This window comes from Amborella trichopoda, chromosome 4, assembly GCF_054954075.1.
Source record: "Amborella trichopoda isolate Santa Cruz 75 chromosome 4, AtrichopodaSantaCruz75HAP2 v2.0, whole genome shotgun sequence".
In the NCBI taxonomy this organism is placed as follows: domain Eukaryota; kingdom Viridiplantae; phylum Streptophyta; class Magnoliopsida; order Amborellales; family Amborellaceae; genus Amborella; species Amborella trichopoda.
The window spans coordinates 48,344,814-48,365,927 of record NC_142339.1 but is presented as its reverse complement, the minus strand read 5'-3'; the positions used below and the strand labels follow the sequence as shown (position 1 = coordinate 48,365,927).

Sequence of the window (21,114 nt, the reverse complement as noted above, 5' to 3'; positions counted from 1 at the left end):
CGCTCGGCCACATTTAATGCTAACTATTATTTTCACTAGCATGGGATTCTATTTTTTGGATGAGTCAATAGGGGAGAGAGCCCCTACCCTTGGTAGAAATTGAGCCTAGGATGTAGGTTGCATACTGTTAAGCGCTAACCAATTAAGCCCGGGCTCTTTTCCTAGCATCGGATCTTTTTTCTTTCTTTGTTTCATAAAGAGCCAAGGAGTGAGAGTTTCTTTGTATATTATTGTCCTAATGTGGAATAAATTATTTCGGTTATCTCTCTTTGTATATTATTTTATATTATTGTCCTATGTTCTCAGGGCTTGGTATTAATTTGCTTGTCTCGACATGTATTGCATGGGTATTCAACAGTTGATATAGAATGTCAATTGTATTCGTAGAAAAAGGTGGATGCCACAACATCGGAACAATATGCTTTTCAGTTAGTATCTTAATGTCACACTAAGCCAAGACTCACAACCAAAACGAAAAAAAAGAGCAATTAATATGAGGTGGAAAAAAACCTTTCATTCAAAAATGAAAAATGGGGTATACAACGGTAATACAATTTTGACACTGAAAATTAAACCTTAATACATGTGACCCAATTTTCTCACCACACACCTTTGTTTAAATAGAGGTTTTTTAAAACCATATTTACTACAAAAAAAACTACCTACTTGCAACAAACTACTAACCACCTAGTAGTTTCATAACTTCCTGCTACACAAACTTACAAGTACAACCTCACTACATCACTCATAATAAAATAACATAAGAACTAATATGGTTTCTAAAAAATACACTTTAGTAATTTTAACAGTATTTACTATTAAATGATGAAAAAAATTTATATAAGGTTACAGCTTTAAAATGTAGAATTGAAGTGCATCTATAGTTTTCTCTAACTAAAACAAACTTTCCAATCCCCTATGATTTAATAAAAAATAGGAAACTTAATAACTATTTCCAAGGTAAAACAAACTTTCCAAACCCCTATGATTTAATAAAAAATAGGAAACATAATAACTATTTTCAAAGTAAGTCTTGTTCACAAGATAGTCCTTGAAGGTAAAATATAACGATCTTGTGCAGCGTTCTCCACTCCCGTTGGCCCATCGCTTCCGGTATGTGCAAGGGCAAGTGATCACTCTCGATACTACCCCTCAATGCTAACTCTCTGCTCATGACATAAGAGTTATCATCCAAATTTTGTAAACTCCAGAGAATAAAATCCCTTTGTGAAGACGTCCACAGTTTGCTCCTTTATACCCACGTTAAAAAATCAAAATATCGGCTTACTATTTTTTCTCGGAACCTCAATGTGCTCTGTCCTTGCATGAAACACCGGATTCTTCGCAAGTCATATAACACTCTCATTTGTCAGTGCAATCCGACTGTGCAATTTGTATCTTGCTTCAAATCACGCAATAGTTGCATTAGCTATACAACAACTCTAGTAGTCATAGACGCTACTTTATATTCACCCTTTGTCGTAGATAAGGACATTGTTGGTTGCCTCTTACTGCACCAATAAATCACTCCCGATCCCAGCCTAATTACGTACCATGTTGTTAATCTATGAGTCGTCAAGTTGCCTACATAATCTGCATAAAAAATGCAGATTACTTCAAATGCAAAACCCCTGCTCATATAGAATCCTATAGTATGTTGCACCTTTCACGTACCGCAAAATATGTAGTGCCGAACTACTTTTAAATGAAGGTTTATGGCTCACAAGTCCCACTGCGTGAGTAATATCTGGTCATGAAATAGTTAAAAATATTAGACTCCTAGCTGGCTGCTCATCCATACGTCCGTGAGTTCCTCCCCATCATCACTTCTCAACTTACCATCAACTTCAGTAGGCGTTGAGATAGTTTTTGCAGTTCTCCATCGCGTGCTTCTTTGGCATCGGCATGCTTTCAAGCCAAAAAAGCGATTAAACTCTCGAATCTGATTTAAATGTTCTCATGAATGGCGCTTGATTTCATCCACATCCTCACCTATGATCAAGTCATCCACATAGATTACTTCCCCTTTGTTCTTTCATAAACAAGCTCAAATCTGCAGGTGCACAGTGTACCTGCTAAATGCTAAGAACTGGGCGATCTTCCCATACCCATACAAAGCCTTTCGCAGCTTGCACACATGCTGTGGTCTTCTGCTACACTCGAATCCATGTGGCTTCTCCTTATGAGTCTTATGGTCTAACTTATCATGCAGAAAAGTGTTCTTCACGTTTTGTCAAGGCTTCTACGCTTTGCTTGTTGTAAGGGCGATAGACACTAGCACTGGCAGTTGGAATTCCCCTAAAAATCTCATCAAAATCTATACCATACTACTAAGAAGATCCTCGAGCAACCAATTGTTCCTTTTAAGTCTTTAATGGTGCCATCTGAGCTGCTTTACTTTGTATACCCATTTACAAGAGGTGGACTTCACTTTTTTTGGTCACAGGACTGGCTCCCACGTCTTGTTCTTCTTGAGAGCATCAATCTCCCCTCGCATTGCAACCTGCCATTTACAATATCCTTTGCCTTATCCAAACGAGGCTGTCTCCATAACTTCAAGATCACTGGATACTGCACCACACTGCACAAGTGACAACCTGAGCATATGCTGATTCTGCGTAATTTGGATTTGGTTGGTGCTCCTCAAGCTCATGCATAACATCATCTATGGCACATCCAATCCCTGCAAACAAAATGTTATTCTCCTCCATTCACTGCCCATGCATGATCCTGTCACCTTTGACCTTCATTTTCTCTAACAATTTGACATCGTTTCGTTCAAACACTTAATAGAATCCTGCAACAGTGATTTGCAATTTTTGACAACAAATTAATCATCATACCTGGACCATGATGAATGTATTATCTTCTATGAGATTTTCATCCTCCAAAACTTTCGGTCCAACACTGAAACCCCATCATTCTATGATTTATAACACATTACTATTGTTATAAATATTAGCCGGGTCACACCTCTCCCCACTCAAACAACAAATCAATTCAATATTTTTATGGCCAACTTGTTTAATAACAATTTTATGTGGGAAAATGATTTGATAAGGCTGTAACTTTATTATAAAATAAATAAAGCCTCACCTCATATGTCATGGAAAATTGTAATTTAAGCATTCGAAAACTTTTACATAGATCATCTTGGCTTGAACATTATGGTTGTGAATAAAAATTAAGATTTTAAATTTTAAAAATAATATAAATAGTAACAAATTATCTAGATTAATTATTTTAAAAAAAAATCAATCACAAATCTATAAGATTTGTATATTTTTTTAGTTTCAAATTTTCTTATTGATATTAAAAATTGATTTTAGAGCCACATCGAATTGAGGTGAGGCTTTATTTAATTTTTATAAAGCCTAAGCTTTACAAAAACCTCATCCGCACATATGTTGTTATTTCAATCAAGAGCCACAAGTACGTATAGATTTATAGGAAAATTGTTTCACGAGTGGGGCCGCATTTCTACCCTTGTGTCCCCCAAGGTATAAAACGTTCATTGTAAAAATGGATGGAAACGAGGGGTCGGTCCATTCAAACAGAGTTGAATCTAGCCAACCAAACGTTTTATTTATAAAATTATTATTTTTAATTTTAGATTTTTTTATGATCTCCGTGTTAGGGGGTTAAAATATCCTTAACAACTGAAAAAAAATCCATCTAAAAAATAGAGTTTTAAAAGGGTACTCATTTGTCCATATCTATATTCCTTGCCTCGTTAATATCGACAGCGAGATCTTCCGCCTCGTTGTGTGGCGACAGGCGGATCACGCGTCCTCATGTTTTCCCTGTTAAACGATGGACACGTGGTCACAAGGGAGTGAATCGCGGCGCGTTCGGGTCGATAGGAGGGTAAAAGCGTAAAAAGCTAACCATGATCAAATCGGGGTTAAAGAGTAAAAAGATAAGGGGGAGGAGTTTCACACGTGTCGCAGGTGCGAACAGATCACGCCTGCACGCGTGGCGCGCGACTAACGAGGATAATAAACACGCGAATTGATTTCTCATCTGCCCCTCCCCCCTCCCCTCCCCTTATTATTCGTGTTGGATTTTGGGTGTAATTTTGAAGTCAAAGCCCCCTTCCGTTCCTTCTTGCTTGTCAGTCCGTATGGATGTTCTCCACGTGGCCTCTTGAGGCCACGCCACGTCGCACCTACCTGCCATCACCATACCATTTTCTCTCTGCTCATCTCCCAATAATAAACGGGGAATAATTAGGCGCCCATCACGTTTCGCTTGATTCCTTTATCTGTTTTAAAACCCAATATATGGGTGGAGATACTAATAAATGTCTTGTTTTTTATATTAAAACCCAATACATGGCTGGAGATACTAAAAAGAAAATTCGACTATTTGCGGCTGATCTTTTAAGGTTATGGTTTGCTGCAACTTAAAAAAATTCAAAGTATCCAATTTTTTCATCGTCATCGGCTTGTTTTGTTTTTTTTTTTTTTTTGGATTAATTAGGGTTGTCTAATATATATTCGCATATCTAACGCAATCCGCTTTCTTTACTTGGAATTGAAGTGTGTTTAAGGAACGTTTAAAGTTTTCGATATTTTTAGACCAACGTCTGAATTATACTATACGATCTAATTTTGGTGTCAAAAGTTCTTAGAATGGTATGAGAATCTATTTTTATATACGATTATAAAATTTTAAACTAAATATATAACGTACATCAAGTGGGTTTAAAAATAGGAAAATTGTTTCACGTGGATTGGACCGCATTTCTAAATATGTTATATTTCCTAAAAATAGATGCAAGTAGGTGTTCCATCCAAAAACAATGAAAACTAGCATTCCAAATGTTTTCTTACTAAAGTTATTACTTCTAGTGTTTAAAATTGATTTATTTTTTCATATTCGTAATGTACATGTTGGAGGTTACATATTTTTTAAAATTAAATCAAAATATCCATCTCAAAAATAGATTTTATTAAGAAGCCTGCATTTCTACATATGCAGCCTTGGCCGCATAGAAATTTGGTCCTTTTAAAAAATTTATTTTAATTAGTTTTGTTCAACAGTAAACAACACACTCCCGACTGCTCAATCCATCTAATTATCAATTGTGATTGTGCACTCCTCATAGATAGTTGGGTCCCAAACCGACTTATATTTACATGCATTTCCTACCTAGTTCCTAACTATTTATTCAAAAGAAACCCTTTAAGACGTATCCTTTGTAATCGAAAAGGGCCATTGAAATATCGTTCTCAAAAATTCAAAAGAAACCTTTTAATATATAGACCACAAATGTTGATTTGTTTGTTTCAAATAATCTTGAAAGCTAAGGCCCGACATGAAAGAAATAGGAGCCCAATCTTTACCATCTTGACCTCCGATGGACAGTGGAGATTGAAAGAAATACTATTGTGATCATGTTGGAGAATATATATATACTTTTTTTCTTCTTTTCAACCATTTTTTTTTCTTTTTCTTTTAACAAAGATCACTCACAAGTAGTCTTATTACAATAACTCTTGCTTCAAAGAAAATTAAGCTAACAAATCCAAGATCTTAAAAACATTAATGTCATTAAACCAATTTTCTTTAAACAAAGAAAATATCTACAATTTTCATGCTTGAGAATATAAAATCAATATAATTAAATATAACAAAGAAACAAAAAGCGAGTATCGGAGCTTATCTTAACAGGACTTATTACACCCCACACCGAGTTACCACCATTCAATGATGCAGGATCAATGTCAACCCCGGGAAAGCAAGTTTAGGCCAAGCCACACCAATAGAACATGAACCCCTTTGATCATAAACTCAAACCCTAAGTAAATTCCCTTAGGAAATTAGTTTGAGAGAGATGGATTCTCTTTTTGTTATACCCTAAAACCCTTAGGGGCTGTTTGGATACCTGAAAATATATTGTTTGTGAAATATATTACAAGGGTAATACATTACCTACAAATGGATTGCCACTATTTGGATAGTATTTAGATGCAATTTGGGAAATATATTGCTACTATTTGGCTATGTATGGAAAAAATATGAGAAATGTATTACCATCCAAATATGAAAAATATGGATATGTTTGGCTAACATGCTTAGACTTTAGTTTCAACATGATAAGTCATTGGAGTAATATGATTGGAATAACATGATTTTATTGTGTTAAACGTTATTTTTATTTATTTTTTATAGAAGTCTTTCAAATGTCTCTCTATGTATAATTTCAAATAAGCAATAAATTTGTGATATCAAAATCAAAATCTATATGGTACAAGTTAAAAAATGGGAAGAAGTTTGATTAGTAAACTAGAAGATTTGGTAATTGCAGTAGAAAATTTTGAAGCATTGAGGATACTAAGAGGTGTCTTATTTCAATTGAGCGTTTACTAATCTCTTACGAGGATTATGCTGTGTGAAATTTTTTATTATGTTTGTGTTGTATAATTTCACATCAATTACCAATTATTATTTTTATTATTTTTGTTTTTATACTAAAGCTGATGGCGGGCTACCACCTAAATTGGGAATAGAGGGATGTAGAAATTTTTTTCTACAACGGTCCAAATCAATTTAGATTTCTCCCTGCTTTCACTTACCAATTTTTAGTTCTACAGCTGTTCAAATCAATTTAGATTTCCCCTTACTCTCATTTATCAATATTAAAAAATTTGTTTTTATATGAGAGTCAGATGAGGGCTACAGCCAAATTGGGGAGAGAGGGATGTATAAATTTTTTATTATAATTGCAGTAGAAAATGGTCCTCCTACACCTGTTCAAATCAATTTAGATTCCCCTTTTTATATCCCTTACTTTCCCTTTCTATTTACCTTAATAATTATACAATACAGCCTATACTTGAGATAGGGAAATGTTTTTTTTAACACACGCCAAAGACTTTCAAAGGTTACTAGTCAAAGTCGTAGTAGATTTTTTACCCCTCACCGTGCGTAATGGATTTGGTCATTTTTTTGAGAAATCTCAGCTAATCTTGATAATTTCGTTCCATTTCCTTACTATACCCAAATAGTGTAAATGTCATATTTCCTTGTTATCTATTGTCACGTAATAGATTCATAGTTGAGAGATGAGAGAGAAGAACCCCATAGCCTAAACCTTTAGCCCCTTTTTACAATGTGGAAGAGAGAGATTAAAGATGAGAGAGTGGGGTGTGCTTCCCTTTGGGCTTTTATGAGAGAGAAAAACTTTCTTATGAGAGAGATAAAAAGAAAAGGTGTAGAGATTTTGGGTAGAGGCAATCTTTTTTTTATAAACTTTGAACAAGATCAGGGTTTTTTTGGGTTTTTCTTGACTTGCCTCTTCGCGTGAGATTGAATATGAACTATTGATCTTGAGTGATTTGTGGGGTGAGAGATCTGAGCTATCCATTCCATAGATGAGTCATCAACATCATCTAAAGTGCATGAACCTTTATCCCCCTTTTCTAAACCATTTTCTCATCAATAGAAATCAAATAAATTAAATCCAATCAAAATATTGTGTATGCCATAAAATAGCACAAGCTTCCTCTTAGTTTCACAAAATCTATCAAAATTATATCAAGTGAATATATAGTCAATATATATCCAACCACAAGACAATCTTTGATCAAGTGACTTACAAGTCAAGATTGACCACATTTAAAAAATTAGAAGTATCCAAAGGAAGCGTGCCACCCATGAGAGAGCCTCATGAGACCCACCTTCTAGAACATGGTGGGCCCATGTGCACAATGGGCCCCATGAAATTTTAAATATTTTTTTTTAAAAAAATTATAATATTATTTGAACATTTAAACCATTGTAAAATCAATATCTTTATATTTATAAACCTAAACTTTATTAATAAAATATCTAGAAGTTTATAAAAATTCAAATAATAATTCTAAAGTAATTTGTATCATAAAACAAATATAATTAAACTAATATGATAGAAAAATTATCCATATAGATTAGGAATCAACAATCATGGAACACTCCACCTTCAACTGTAGACTACAGACCACACTTGCTTTATCAGACTAACCCAGTGTTTCTCGTGACCCACAGTCCAAGCAGAGGCTCATTAGTGGGTCATCAAAGTCTAGCAAATGAGCCAAGGGGTTGCAATCCCAATATGTGGATTTCTGGTCCTCCCCTAGATATCGGCCAAGGTTACCTAGACTTGATGCGACTACAGCTCATGTGGCACATAGGGGTATCTCTCACACATACATACGCTTCGCCCTAAAAGGTGGATTGCTTTCCTGAAACGGTCTATCAATATGCATGCCGTGTGATGGTACATGGATGAAGCTTTGGCCCCCGTCTCTGTAGGCCACCATTACACACAATAGTTACACAGTCCCTCGACTCACTTATCCGGACGTACTCCGACTTCATCAAGGGATGACCCATTAGAACCCTCATCGGTTTGCATTCTATGCCCAGGTAACATGGTTTTTTCCCAACCGACTGGTCTAAACCGTCAAGCACAGTTTAGTATCAGCAAATATCGTTTGCTTAGTATGGTCCACGAAGAACCACAATTCCACTGAGTTCATGTTCTACTATATCATTTTATTTTACAAGTACTCATAACACCTTTAAAGACCACATAAACCCAACAGAGATGAGTAACAGCACCGCTGCATGGACAAAATGTTTGACGAAATTATAATCTCCACTATCCTGTTGGTACAACTCTACCTGTTGGGAATGGATTGCTATTTACTCTTTTGTCATTCTATCTTTAAAATTAAGATATCTGAATTTCTGTAACGCATTTCTATATTTTTAGCAAATATTATTTTTCACTCGAAATGTCTTCTGTTTCAAAGGAAGTCTCCCATATGGATTTTTTTTCCCCCATTTTATCGCTTAGAGTGTCATATATTCTTGCCAAATCTAGTTATCATTTTAGAGTATGTCTTAGCGAATACTATATCCTAATCTCTCTGGATACAGTAGAATCTACTATAATTTTAACTATACGAGTTCTATGTCGTATTTGATAGGATCAATTCATACCTTCTAATATTCAAATAATCCCTAACTATTTGAATCAGTAAGAATTCAACTAATAATTAAAGTTTGCAGAATTCAATTTCTCTGTCAAACTTTTTTTTTTCGCCCTTCCTCTCTCATCCACTCATATACCTTCTTTGATGCCCCCCAAGACTCTCCACATAATCAGCCTCATGGAGATGGACTAATATGAGGGTCAAAATAGTTATGGTAAGCTTTTCTTGTTGGGATTGATGTTTTTCTCTTCTTGATAGTGGAATAACCTATAGGTTGCTTAACCAATTGCTGCTCTAATCTTTTGCCGTTTCTTATATAGAAAATGTTTTAATAGGGCTCCCGTCCTATCAAAGTAAGTAAAGCCTCACCTCAAAAATCATCAAAAATAGATGTATTGACAAGAGAAAACCTTGAAATCAAACATCTCAGTCTTGACCATTATGATTATGAAAAAAAAAAAAGGATTTTAAACCCTAAAAGTACTATACATTGCAACACATTATCTGGCTGTCTATTTTGCCCTAAGAATGAGTGTTCATATATCCGTAAGATCTGTATCATTTTTTGTGCTTCAAACTTCAGAGTTAATGTTGAAAATTGATTTTAGATCCATCATGAATATTTTCCAATGACCAAAGTGTTTTCCGGATATATTTCTTTATGTGTATGAGTCGTTGATAGCAAAAACCCATCAAAGGGAATCCCCATGTTCTGGGCTGCTAAAGCGCTCTGAAGGACATGAAATAGGCCCAAAGAAGCCATGTAAGCCATTAGATCTCTATGTAGCAAGTGCTCTAAGGGAACCCAGCGGGCTCTTGACAAGATCGTTCTTTACTTAGTTTTTAGCGGTGTTCATCTATGGATATTTCAGAATTTTCCTCACTTCACAAATGCATTCTACTTTGCTCAACCATGAGTCATTAATCACTTTACATCACTGTAAACTTTTTCCTTATTTGAAAGATTCCGCTACACTCCGGCAAGCCTATAAGGGTACGGTTTGTATAGCTATAAACAATCAAACTAAAGCCTACCTTCAAATAGTGTCGAGAAATATGGTTTCAATGTTGAAAATCTTAGTGATAGCCTTAAAAGATATTTTCATCTTTAATTATAAAATTTAGAGCTTAAAAAATAGTGTAGATCGAGCACATCTATGAAAATTTGAAAATTGACGGACCAAAAATGCATTACAAGATGCACTATTTTCAAAGTTTGAAATCCATATTTTTCTCATGTCCATGCATCTTGATGTCGAGATGGTCAATTTGAAGGCATTTGGGCATCCAAATAACTTCTTCTAGTGAAATTTTTAAGGTAGGCTCTAATTTGATTGTTTAGAGCCTCGGTTCAATCTAAACTTTTTCCAATTTTTAAAAAGAAAAACTTTTTCTTTTAACTCTTATTTCCAAGTCTATATTTCCTAGCCTCAAAAGATGCTAACCACTTCGACCTTAGTAGTAAAGTTTAGTGCATCAGCTTGTCTAGTATTGGTCTTCTTTCGAAGCTTACAAAATCAAATCCAATTTGGAAACCCAATTTGGAAGCCTGAATATGTTTAGGTCCATTGGCTGGGGAATATTACAAGTGGGATTTAACTTAGGGTGGTGCTTGTATAGAGCCGAGGCTCTAAACAATCAAAGTAAAGTACACTTTCAAATAGTGTCGAGAAATATGGTTTCAATACTGAAAATCTTTGTGATAGCCTTAAAATATATTTTCATCTTTAATTATAAAACTTAATTTAAAACTTGAAAATTGACTGTCCGAAAATGTGTTACATGATGCACTATTTCCAAAACTTGAAATCTATTTTTTTTCTCATGTCCATGCATCTTGATGTCGAGATGATCAATTTGACGATATTTGGGCATCAAAACAACCTCTTCTAGTGAAATTTTTTAGGTGGCCTCTAATTTGATTGCTTAGAGCCTCGGCTCTATATAAACTTTTTCTTGGTTCCATTTACTAAAGGAGCTTTGTTGGAGCATAGTATTTCATATGCTATATCGAGTTACCATTTACCAGGCCTAAGAGCACAACAAAGAATCACAAAATCAGCATTTTGTTTAGGCCATTTCTCCCAATTTCATATCAAAGGGGCTAATTTTTTTATATGTCATTCCTTATCAAGGAAGTTTCTCCCGATCTCAATTTTTTGATATGTCATTCCTTATCATTGAGAATTTGTAGAAAGTAAGCTGAAGGATTTGAGAATTTTCATATGTTGCAGGCTAGATAACCTCTACTGAATCTACAGATTTGGTATGCAAACTCTAATCTTATTGTTTGGGTGTGTTTTGTAACATTCCGAAGACGAAGGATAAAAAAGAAATCATGATCTCACAGCATTTGGTTATAGTCCTGTGGACTAGTTCGGGTCGATGTGCTAAAAAGCTTTTCAGCGCAATAGATAATGATAATGGGAAGACAAGCCTGCAATTTTAATTATGTAATAAATAAAATCTGGTTTCGCATTTTAATTATGTAATAAATAAAATCTGGTTTCTCATTTTGTATCTTCTCTAGTTGTCTTATTGTTTCTCATTTAATAAAGAAAATCTGCAATTTAAGTTGTTTTAGTTATTTAGTCGGCTGACCAGAGTGTGTCGGAGCTTTTCTCACCATGATAGAGCTCGGCCAACTAAGCTCAGGAGGTTGAAGACTGAAGTTTGACTCTGTTCTTTACCCTTCACTTCAAAAACTTTCTGATCGTTCCATATAAATCTCTTCTTTCAAGTTACCATAAAGAAAAATAGTTTTGACATGTAATAATTTCACCTCTAAATATTGTAGCTTGATCTAGTAATTTCACCTCTAAATCTTGATCTAGTAAATATTGTAGCTTGATCTAGTAATATTGTAGCTTGATCTAGTAATTTCACCTCTAAATCTTGTAGCTTGATCTAGACTTACCTTAATGGGTGTCATCACAATGGGTGGAAATATTCATCAGAGTCCGTACATTTTATTTACTCAAAACGTTTTAAAAGTAAATGAGTTTTGTACTTCACTTATTTCTCACCTTCATTCTTCAACATAAAGACCCACCTATTTTTTAGTGCTTTTTAGCTTTTTGGTTATTCAAAAAGCTAGATTATATGCATTTTTTCAAAGAATTGATTTTATTTTGTATAGCTTAGTGCCACTTGCCTTTTTGCTCATGCACCTTTGAAGTGGTGCTTTCATGTGTATGTATGCATCAAATTAGAATAATTTTTTCTTTAAAACGCGCAAAGCCTATAACTAGATACCACATGTTGGGAAGCAATGCCTTGCTGTTTATAAGCTAATCAAAGAAAAATATTTTTTTAATTAAGTACTAAATCACAAAGAAACAAAGATATGTGAATATGCTAATCAAAGAAAAATATTTTTTAATTAATTACTAAATCACAAAGAAAAATATATATGTGAATTTGCAGGAAATTAAAGATAAAAAATAACACCAAGATTGATGTGGGAAACCTTCAAAAAAGGGAAAAACTATGGAGCAACATAGAAGAATTCGAATGTTTATTCTCGAGTTAATTAATTGTAACTCGAGAATTTGGGACCACGAAATTTATAAGGTTGGCTATGTGAGATTAATTTCGTTATCTTATTCCCTTTCTAAAAAGAAAGAAGGCATTTTCTTTTGAGATACCAGCTTCAATCATTAAGAAACACCAAAACCTTTTGAGAGTCGTAGGAGATAAGCACTCAGTAATTTTTCGACATCTCAAAAAACCCCTAAAAAGAAAGGGTGTAGATGTAAGGTGCATCTTCAAATTTTATCATGGTATATAATTTTGATGTAAAATGTTATTAGGATTATCTCAAAATCTATTTTTGTATCAAATTATCGAATTTTAAATTTCAAAAATGGCTAAAATGAAGTAGATCTATAATCATATGAAAATATTGATAATGGACGGTGTAGATAATATGTTGTAAAATGCACTATTTCTAAGACTAAAAATCTTTTTATTTTTCATAGTCATACATCTCGATGTCGAGATAATCAATCATGGGGTTTTTCAACATTAAAACTTCTTTTTCTGATGGATTTTTAAAGGGGTTCTACATTATAAGGTAGCATCCTTATATAAACTTTTTCCAAAAAGAAATAGGACACCTCAACATCTTCCTTTATTTTTTGGCTAACCATCCCTGAGGCCTCATTTTATAAGAAACTAATTATTAAGTTTTTTCAAAATGACCCTTTGTCTTTTACAAAGAAAGTCCACTCCTACTAAGGCTGGATAGGGCTGGCAATGGGTCAGAAAGCCTGGCCCGGTCCTAAAATACTGGGGCCTAGGTTAGAAAATGTGGCCTAAGGGCCAGGCCAACGCCAAGCCATTGTGGACTAACGGCTAGGCGGGGCCGAGTTAGGGATAGGGCACCAATAGGGCCGGCTGACCCAGTTTTATACGGCCCAGTTTAGTAAGGGTTCAAAATTTGATGGTTTCTCCCCTCCAACAAAATCAAAGGGACATTTAGTAAAAACTAGTTGCTACATGGCCATGTGCCCTTCTCCCTTGTGACGTGATGGATGGACCTATTTTGTTGCCACTCTCTTTGGAATAGGTAAACACATATATTGAATTACTGGTGGGCACAAATCTATGGGTGTGTGGGCCACAATTGGAATCTAGACTTTTAACACAAGGTACAGTCACATGAAAACTGTGAGAAAATCATTGTACTTGATCACCTCTCGGCAGATATAGAAAATGGGCATGTTTGTGCACACAAAAGAGGGTTTCTTTTTATAAACTCAAGGGAGTTTTGACAAAAAAAAATTTATTTTTTAGTTTTATAAGCTCAAGGGATTTCTGACTGGTCTTATGTAGATAAGCAGGACCTAGAAAATTATCATTGTGCAAAGTAGAACTTGTGATAGAGTTGGCAATAAGCCGCACGTCCTGACATTTAAAAACTAGGGTCTGGGCCACAAGATGTGACGGTGAAATGAACCACTTGGGTGTGTTTTTTTTTTTCTCTCAATTTTTCTTTTTCTCCAATGGGTTTTTGGCGTCTAGATATCTTAAATCATAGATAAGAAAACAGGGTTTGAGATTGGATATTAAGGTTCAATTGCATCAATAATGTTCACTCATTGGCATGAATTGATTGATAAAGTTTCCTTAGCTCTCTTTTATTGGCCAACTTCGTGCTGCTCTCAAATGATTTATATTGTTATGCTAGGATGCAGGGATACATGTACTTTATCTGTTTTGGATACTCCTGACATTTATGTAAAATCATAAGATGTTACACTTGTCCACACGCATCAAAGTTATGGTTTGTTATGATTGAGTTAGTGTACACATGCCGAATAGAAACCAATTTGTTAATCAGGTCTTAGAGTAGGTTGGCAAAGTTTGCTGGGTTTCATGCTTGATTTCTTTGTGAAGGTTGATCTTATTTCTTGAACTTGTATTGAGTTCTGATGCGGTAGGGGTCAACCTAAACCAGCTCATCAAACTAGACAACCAATGCTGTAGCCTAGAACATTTGTAGTCCGAAAAAAGAAAAAATACATACGATAAAGAATTGGACACTATGCATATGATCTAAATCACTTTCATTAACCAACAACAGCAAGAAATGATAATCCTCGACCCAATCATGATGCGCCCTCCTAACTCAAAACCTTCCCAACCGAATGGAAAAACTAAGCAAGTGGGTCATTATTTCTACCAAACACACTGATTGTATTACACATGCAACGAATACTCAAATGCTCACAACGTGACTGTTGGATTCATAATTTTGTAATTTGAAACTAATAAGATAACACTAATATAAAACCTCTTTGGCAGCAGAAGGAAAGATTGAAATAGGGCTAGGAAATTGAGTTCCTCCAGCGCCTAAGAGCCTTCCTGTTCTGATGAGGAGCAACAGGAACCTGAGAACCGATTTCTTGCGTTTCATAAGCTGACATCTTCGCCTGAAAGATATTGGCATTGGTGAGCTTGCTAAGCTTCTTCCACCCACTGCTCCATGCCGACCCATGCTTTTGCTTGGACATTTTGTCCATCTGTCTTTGCAGATTTTCCATGTCATTTTGCAACTCCAAGTACTTGGCCTTCATGCTCTCGAGCTCGAATTTGAGTGTGTTTATGTCCTTCTTTGCAGTCGACCAACCTTCTTGGAATGATTGGGGAGTGGCCTCTAACAGGGCCTTTCGGGTAGGGATGAGTGGCTGATATTGAGGGTCGACTTGGTCCTTAATGGTGTTGGTGGCTATGGCATTACTGATCTTGAGCTGCTCAGAGAAAAGGACTTGGACTACAATCCTCAGTGGGAGCCGCTCATTTTGAGCAGCATGCATGCAGGCATCGATGGAGAGCTTTTGACAGTCCATTACACGGCATAATCTCTTCCTCTCGTGCTCGGACAAGGTCGGGTGAGCCTGCCAAACAACAGAAATTATAAGAGCTTCTTCTTTACTGGGAAGGATATTATAGTCCAATAGATCATGGAAGACCATAGCTCATCAGGTCATCCCCATATTCGAGGTCATGTCCTGTTTTGGTGGGTCCCACTCTCTCCGCATGCTCGTCCACCATTTGATTGGACAGTGATGACCCCCATGGACCAGGGTTTTTCATAGTCCATTAGATTATAACTTTTCCTTTCCTTTGAAGCAAAGATGGAGGCATCTCAAAATTCCCACTTGGGAATGTACCATCAATGAAGCCATGCAAGATGAGAGTAGGATGTTTAGGCGCACATGTTCTATATTAGTTGCTTGGATGAAGAGCAACTCAGTATTTGTGGGCTTCATCATGCTATATGTGAGTGCATGTGCTGTAAGCCTACAAGCAACTGAATCTTTGGCCTCGTATAGGAGGGTTTATGCTAGGAGGTTCTGATCATGCACTGGACTAACTAACCCTAACACTCTTAATGGGTTCATGGCCATTGCACACCCAATTTCAACGAGAATGCCAGTAATTCATTCTAATTTCATCTAGAACTTGGAGGATTCATGTTCAATATTTTCAAAGACATTGAAATTGCTTCCCAAAGTTCAGTTATGACAATTTAAACATAAAGTTATCCAAGCCCATCGTTTATTGATCCTTTACTATAATTAGTTTTCCATTTTCAAATTCAGACTAAAACTCAATGTGGTATGAAATTTTAATTCTTGATTAGGATGAGTGTCCTGAATATGGATTGCAGAAGCAGTAAGACAAAACACAAACAGTTTCAGTTCATAGGACACTAAAAGGCTCATTTTCAGCACCAAAAACGAATTTTTTCTGTCACCATGTTGTACGATTTAGAATCAGGAGAGCTTACAGGGCTAATGACATAGAATATGCGGAGCCTTGGAATAAAGTGATTTGTACCTTGAGATAAGAATCAATGGCTCTATAGAGACCATCATCACATGTTCTGGCTGATTCTGGCAATGCCTCTGCAAGAACTTGAAACTTGGTAAGAGAAAGGTTCCGATCCCTTGAAACCTCTGTTAGGTAACTGTCCACAAGCCTGGCAACCCTCATCTTTGCATTAGGCACATTTGGGTGAGACCTTGGAGTCTCTGGGAAGGACTGCCTGCCAGGGCTAGAAGGCTCTGTTTGCTCTTGAACCAGGAAATGCTCTAAAAGCCTTTGAACCAAGTCAACATCATACAAAGTCTCTCCCTTACTGTAAGAAGGTATTAAAAGATCTGGCAAATTGGCTTGCTCAAACTGCATGCCCACCCTCTTCTCGAGCTCGGTCACAAGTGCAGGTGCCACCTTAAGCATATTGGCCATCCTCAAAAGCCGAAGAAGGAAGCTACAAGACACAGTATCTTTCTGAGGGGGAATAATACTGATCAAACTCTCAATTATCATTCTCTGTTCTCTCATTTGTATGTTGGGCAACTCTTCTTTCCCCCCTGCAACTATAATATGGAGCCCCCCTTTCCAGCCATTAGAATCCCTGTTATTCTCTTCCCCATTTCCTTCTTTCCCTATACCCGGAAGCCACTTCGAAGCATAATGCATGATCGCAGCTCCAATAAGCTCAAATCTCATCCCCTTTACTTTGATTGCAGTGACCACTCTCACAAAGTGATCGATTCTGAGTATTGATACATCTTCAAACCACCAATCCGGGGGCACTTGCTGGTTTTTACTTGGGCTCGATTCCTTCATTTCATTCCACCTAGGACTCGAGCCCCTACTGTGTTTTCCAGTATAGGCCCATCTGACCCCTCTTGGGTTTGCACACGCCTTCCAAGCTATGGACTCACTGCATCGCCGCACTATTTGCAGGTTCTCAGCCCATGGTGATAGTTGCTCACAACTTTTCAATACAAGAATTGAATCTCTCCATGAAGAAAGCACCACGTAGCTTAGAAAAGCTTCAGTTTTGAATATGAGATTACCTTCTTCTAAGTCCTCTGTCATTTCTAAATATTCGGCTGCACATCTTAGTCCTGAAATATTTGCAGCTGTGAGATCAATTGCTACGCCATAACAAAATTTCGCAGCAAGCTCAAAGGCCTCTGGTCCACCAGGGAGTTCATTGAGGTCAACTCGGTCCAATTCTGAGTCTCTTGATTCATATATGATCCGGTTAAGCCGTCCACTTCGTGAGAGCAGAGGGTACTTTGACATGGAAAGAACCCATAAGAAATTTTATAAATTCTACTCGGCAGTTATACGGAACTTATTTTGTTTCTCAGGCCTTTATGGCTGGAATGGATAAAGTTAAGGAAAAAATTATTTGATATGGAAAGAACTCATGAGAAAGTTTGTAAGTTTTTCTGACAGCTAAAAAGGAATTTGGCTTTATTTGTGTACTTTCATGAATGAAATTCATATGAATATTATGGCGGCTCACGAGAAATACCTTGTGTAAGTTGAAATGGACATCTCCAATTCGAACCAGTAGATCACTAGGAATATCAGTTGCAACGTACCTGTGGAACATCCATTGATCATAGCTCAGAATCTCTTGTTTCAAAGAAAGTCAGTGTTGTAAAATAAAATTCGGAGTTCCTATGTTTCATAGAAATTTGAGCGGAATCATAGCTCAGAAATTCGGAGTTCATACAACAGTTGGGTGTTTTGTTTCTGTTTTTTTCTTTTTCAATGATAATGGTTTTGTTAAATATGTGGCAGATAAATGGTTCTTCATTTAAAGTTCATATTGTTGTAAAATTTGAAGGAGAATAGCATAAATAACTAAAGAAGAAATCAAGAAACAGGGGAGAACTCTAAACATATATTCAAGAGTAGTGGAGTTCATGGAGAATTTTATTACCAAGTGTTTTCCCTTCGCTCGAAGCCATCAGTTTTCAAACTATGATTGCTCGAACTGAGAACACCTGTATCATAATTCCTTCCTCCTCCTGACTCGCTTTCGGAATCCCACATGATCAAAACCACAAAATTAAGACCCCCACCCCAAAAAAAGAACCCCACTTAAAAGAAGAGTTTTGAAATTCGATCAAAGTTGTTTATGCTAAAAGAAGCAGCCATGGATGAAGCCTGGTTCTAGAGAGAGAAGAAAGACATGGCATTGTTGTGGGAGCTTTGAATACATGAGCACCACATGGGGTGCTTGGATCTTTCCACCTAATGCCAGCTCCCGCGATTGTCGGGTGTCTGAGAGGGTCCAGTTAACACGGAGTGTTAGATCATGGGCAAGTCACTTGTGGTATTTGACTACATTCTCTGTTCATTATTCCATAAATGGGCAATCAATGGTTATCCCTTCCAATGGGCAATCAATGGTTATCCCTTCCTGTCTCTCTCTCTCTCTACTGTTCCTTGATCTGTTGCTCATCATGGAGGGGACTGGACATGGTGATATCATTTCCTCTCTCTACAGGGGAGGCGCACTCACTAGAGACTGTAACTGGCATTTACTAGTGTGAAGTGCCAAATCAGTTTCTTCTCCTTATTTTCATCTTCTTCCTTTTGAAGGCATAAACATCAGTTTCTTTTAGTTCTAGCGACCACCGTGGTTGTCAATTTGGAAATGACAAAAAGCCATTCAAGATTTTATTCGGATCATTTAACCCCACCAAAACTCTCTCTCACAGGGCTTCTCCCTTTTTTCTTTTCTTTTTTTTCTTGTTTTGCTTTCTTTAGCTTTTTTCATTTGTTCAGTTCCCTTTTCTTTTTTCTTCGTGTTTGATAGTGGAATTGGGCTCTTTTTCCCCTCTCTCACTCGCTCTTTCCTACACTCATTTTCATCATAGATTTATTTCAATTATTTGAGATTGGTTACATGAATCTTGTTTCATTATTTTACTCTATTAAAAATAGTAACATTACTACTTCAATCCATATCATTTAGAGTTTTTTTTTTACCCTTTTAGTGCTTTCTACTTGAATTGAATTGCACCTCTTTTTCTTTTCTACCATCTTCTTTTATAATAAAAAAATTAAAAATTAAAATTTGGGTGGCAAATACATCCATACCCATTTTGAAATGGTTAAGGGTTTTTGAAAGTATTAGAGGGAATGAAAGCCAAAACGTGCAAGTCATGAGAGTGCCGCCACCACGACCCCAGCCCCTTTTTTGCCATCAACCTTTATAAATCTAGATATATTTTCTCATTTTTTCCATCAATATTATTTTGGGTATTTCTCTTGCTTTTAAAAAACATTCCACTTTAACCGAATCACTCATTTTGTTCTTATCGACTTTATTTTCTCTCTTTTTCTCTTTCCCCATGTTGGTGAAGTTTGCTTTCTCTCTCTCGGGAGCTACCCTTGGATTTTCTCATTTCCCTTTGCTCCAAGACTGTAAAATGAGGATTAAAATTTTCCCATTTCTTCTCTCCCTTTGCAAAAGGAACGTAAGTGCATGATGAGAGAAGTGGGTTAAATTCACATTGAAAAAAGAGATAGAGAAATAAAATAATGCAGGGACCGACAGGTACAAGTTTACAAGGGATGGGAAGCAATGTGGAATCCCAAGCACTAAAAGACCGAAAGTGAGAATGTGGATTTCGAGGTTGAGACGATTGGTGTGGATTCTTCCACGTGGCACCCGATTATCCTCAGAGGGGGGTTCCAGTTGGTTGGTGGGGTTAAGTGAACACATGTGTGAATGACTCACACGTGGTTTTGTTTATATGATACTTTTTATTTTTTTTTTTTTTTTCGGTTTGGTTAGAAAAATTAAACAATTTGATATTTCAATCTATTTGATTTTTTTTAAAAAAAATTTATTTTAAACAAATTAAATATAAAATATTTATATACATAATATATACAAATAGTAGAAAAAACTAACACTAAAACTAAAAAAATAAAAAATACTTTTATATAGCTTATTTTCTTCTGGCCGAAAAAAACCCAAATCTGTATGAAACAACCCGAAATGGTCTGAATCTAGCTAAAATTGTAACACCAATTTACGTTTTACTTTGATTTATGCCTAAAATCCGAAAACTTCGAGCTCTTCATCCCAAACCAAATAAATTTGATAAACATTTATTTAGCCCCATGACTCTCTCTCTCCATGTTGCTTTCGTTATTTATTGGAGGAATGCGATCCATAGACCGAATTCAATTATGGGGATCAATTCTATAATGATTTGATCTAAGTATTTTGGAGTTTTGTTTGTACATCCACATCTCTCCAACATTTGAGAGAGATAAATTTAGGAAAGTACAGGGGGCCATCAACCATTATCAAATGCACATTTGGTACGATGCGAAAATATTTTCATTTAAGTATTTTTACATGATAGAATTTGCCCAAGTGATATAGTGTGTGAGTTTTTTCACACAAATTAGCTGTTAATTAGTGTAAAAAATGTATTGAGATCGATTGATGTGAAAAACTTTCACACCTAATCACCTACAAAAATTTTCATGTATAAATACTTACACGAAAATATTCTATACATACCATAAGACCCACCCTCTACCCTCTCCATTTGTGTCCAACCCCCTTGTGGATGGTGATAACCTCGTAGTTGTAGAGCTATGATAATCCATTTTCTTAATATAAAAACATGCTATGGTTGCTTCCATGATGCACATCATACATCATAATTATATGCATTGGAAGAACTTCTATAAGTCGGCATCCTCACAGTGACAATATAGGCCGACATGATCACAGCGACTGTATAAGTTTTGCTCAAGAACATAAAACTGGCGTGGATTCCGTGGG

At 36.0% G+C, this 21,114-nt stretch overlaps 1 protein-coding gene across 1 annotated transcript; it reads right to left on the bottom strand.

Annotated features, from left to right (window-relative positions):
* Positions 1–14,663: 14,663 nt before the first annotated feature.
* On the bottom strand, positions 14,664–18,723 carry NPH3 (Phototropic-responsive NPH3 family protein). The gene is made up of 4 exons (XM_006841174.4): positions 18,241–18,723; positions 17,827–17,896; positions 16,332–17,582; positions 14,664–15,385 (listed from the first exon to the last, which is right to left on the bottom strand). The coding sequence occupies exons 1-4, from the start codon at positions 18,351–18,353 to the stop codon at positions 14,816–14,818; spliced, it is 2,004 nt and encodes a 667-aa protein (XP_006841237.1). The 5' UTR covers positions 18,354–18,723; the 3' UTR covers positions 14,664–14,815.
* Between the last annotated feature and the right edge of the window lie 2,391 nt (positions 18,724–21,114).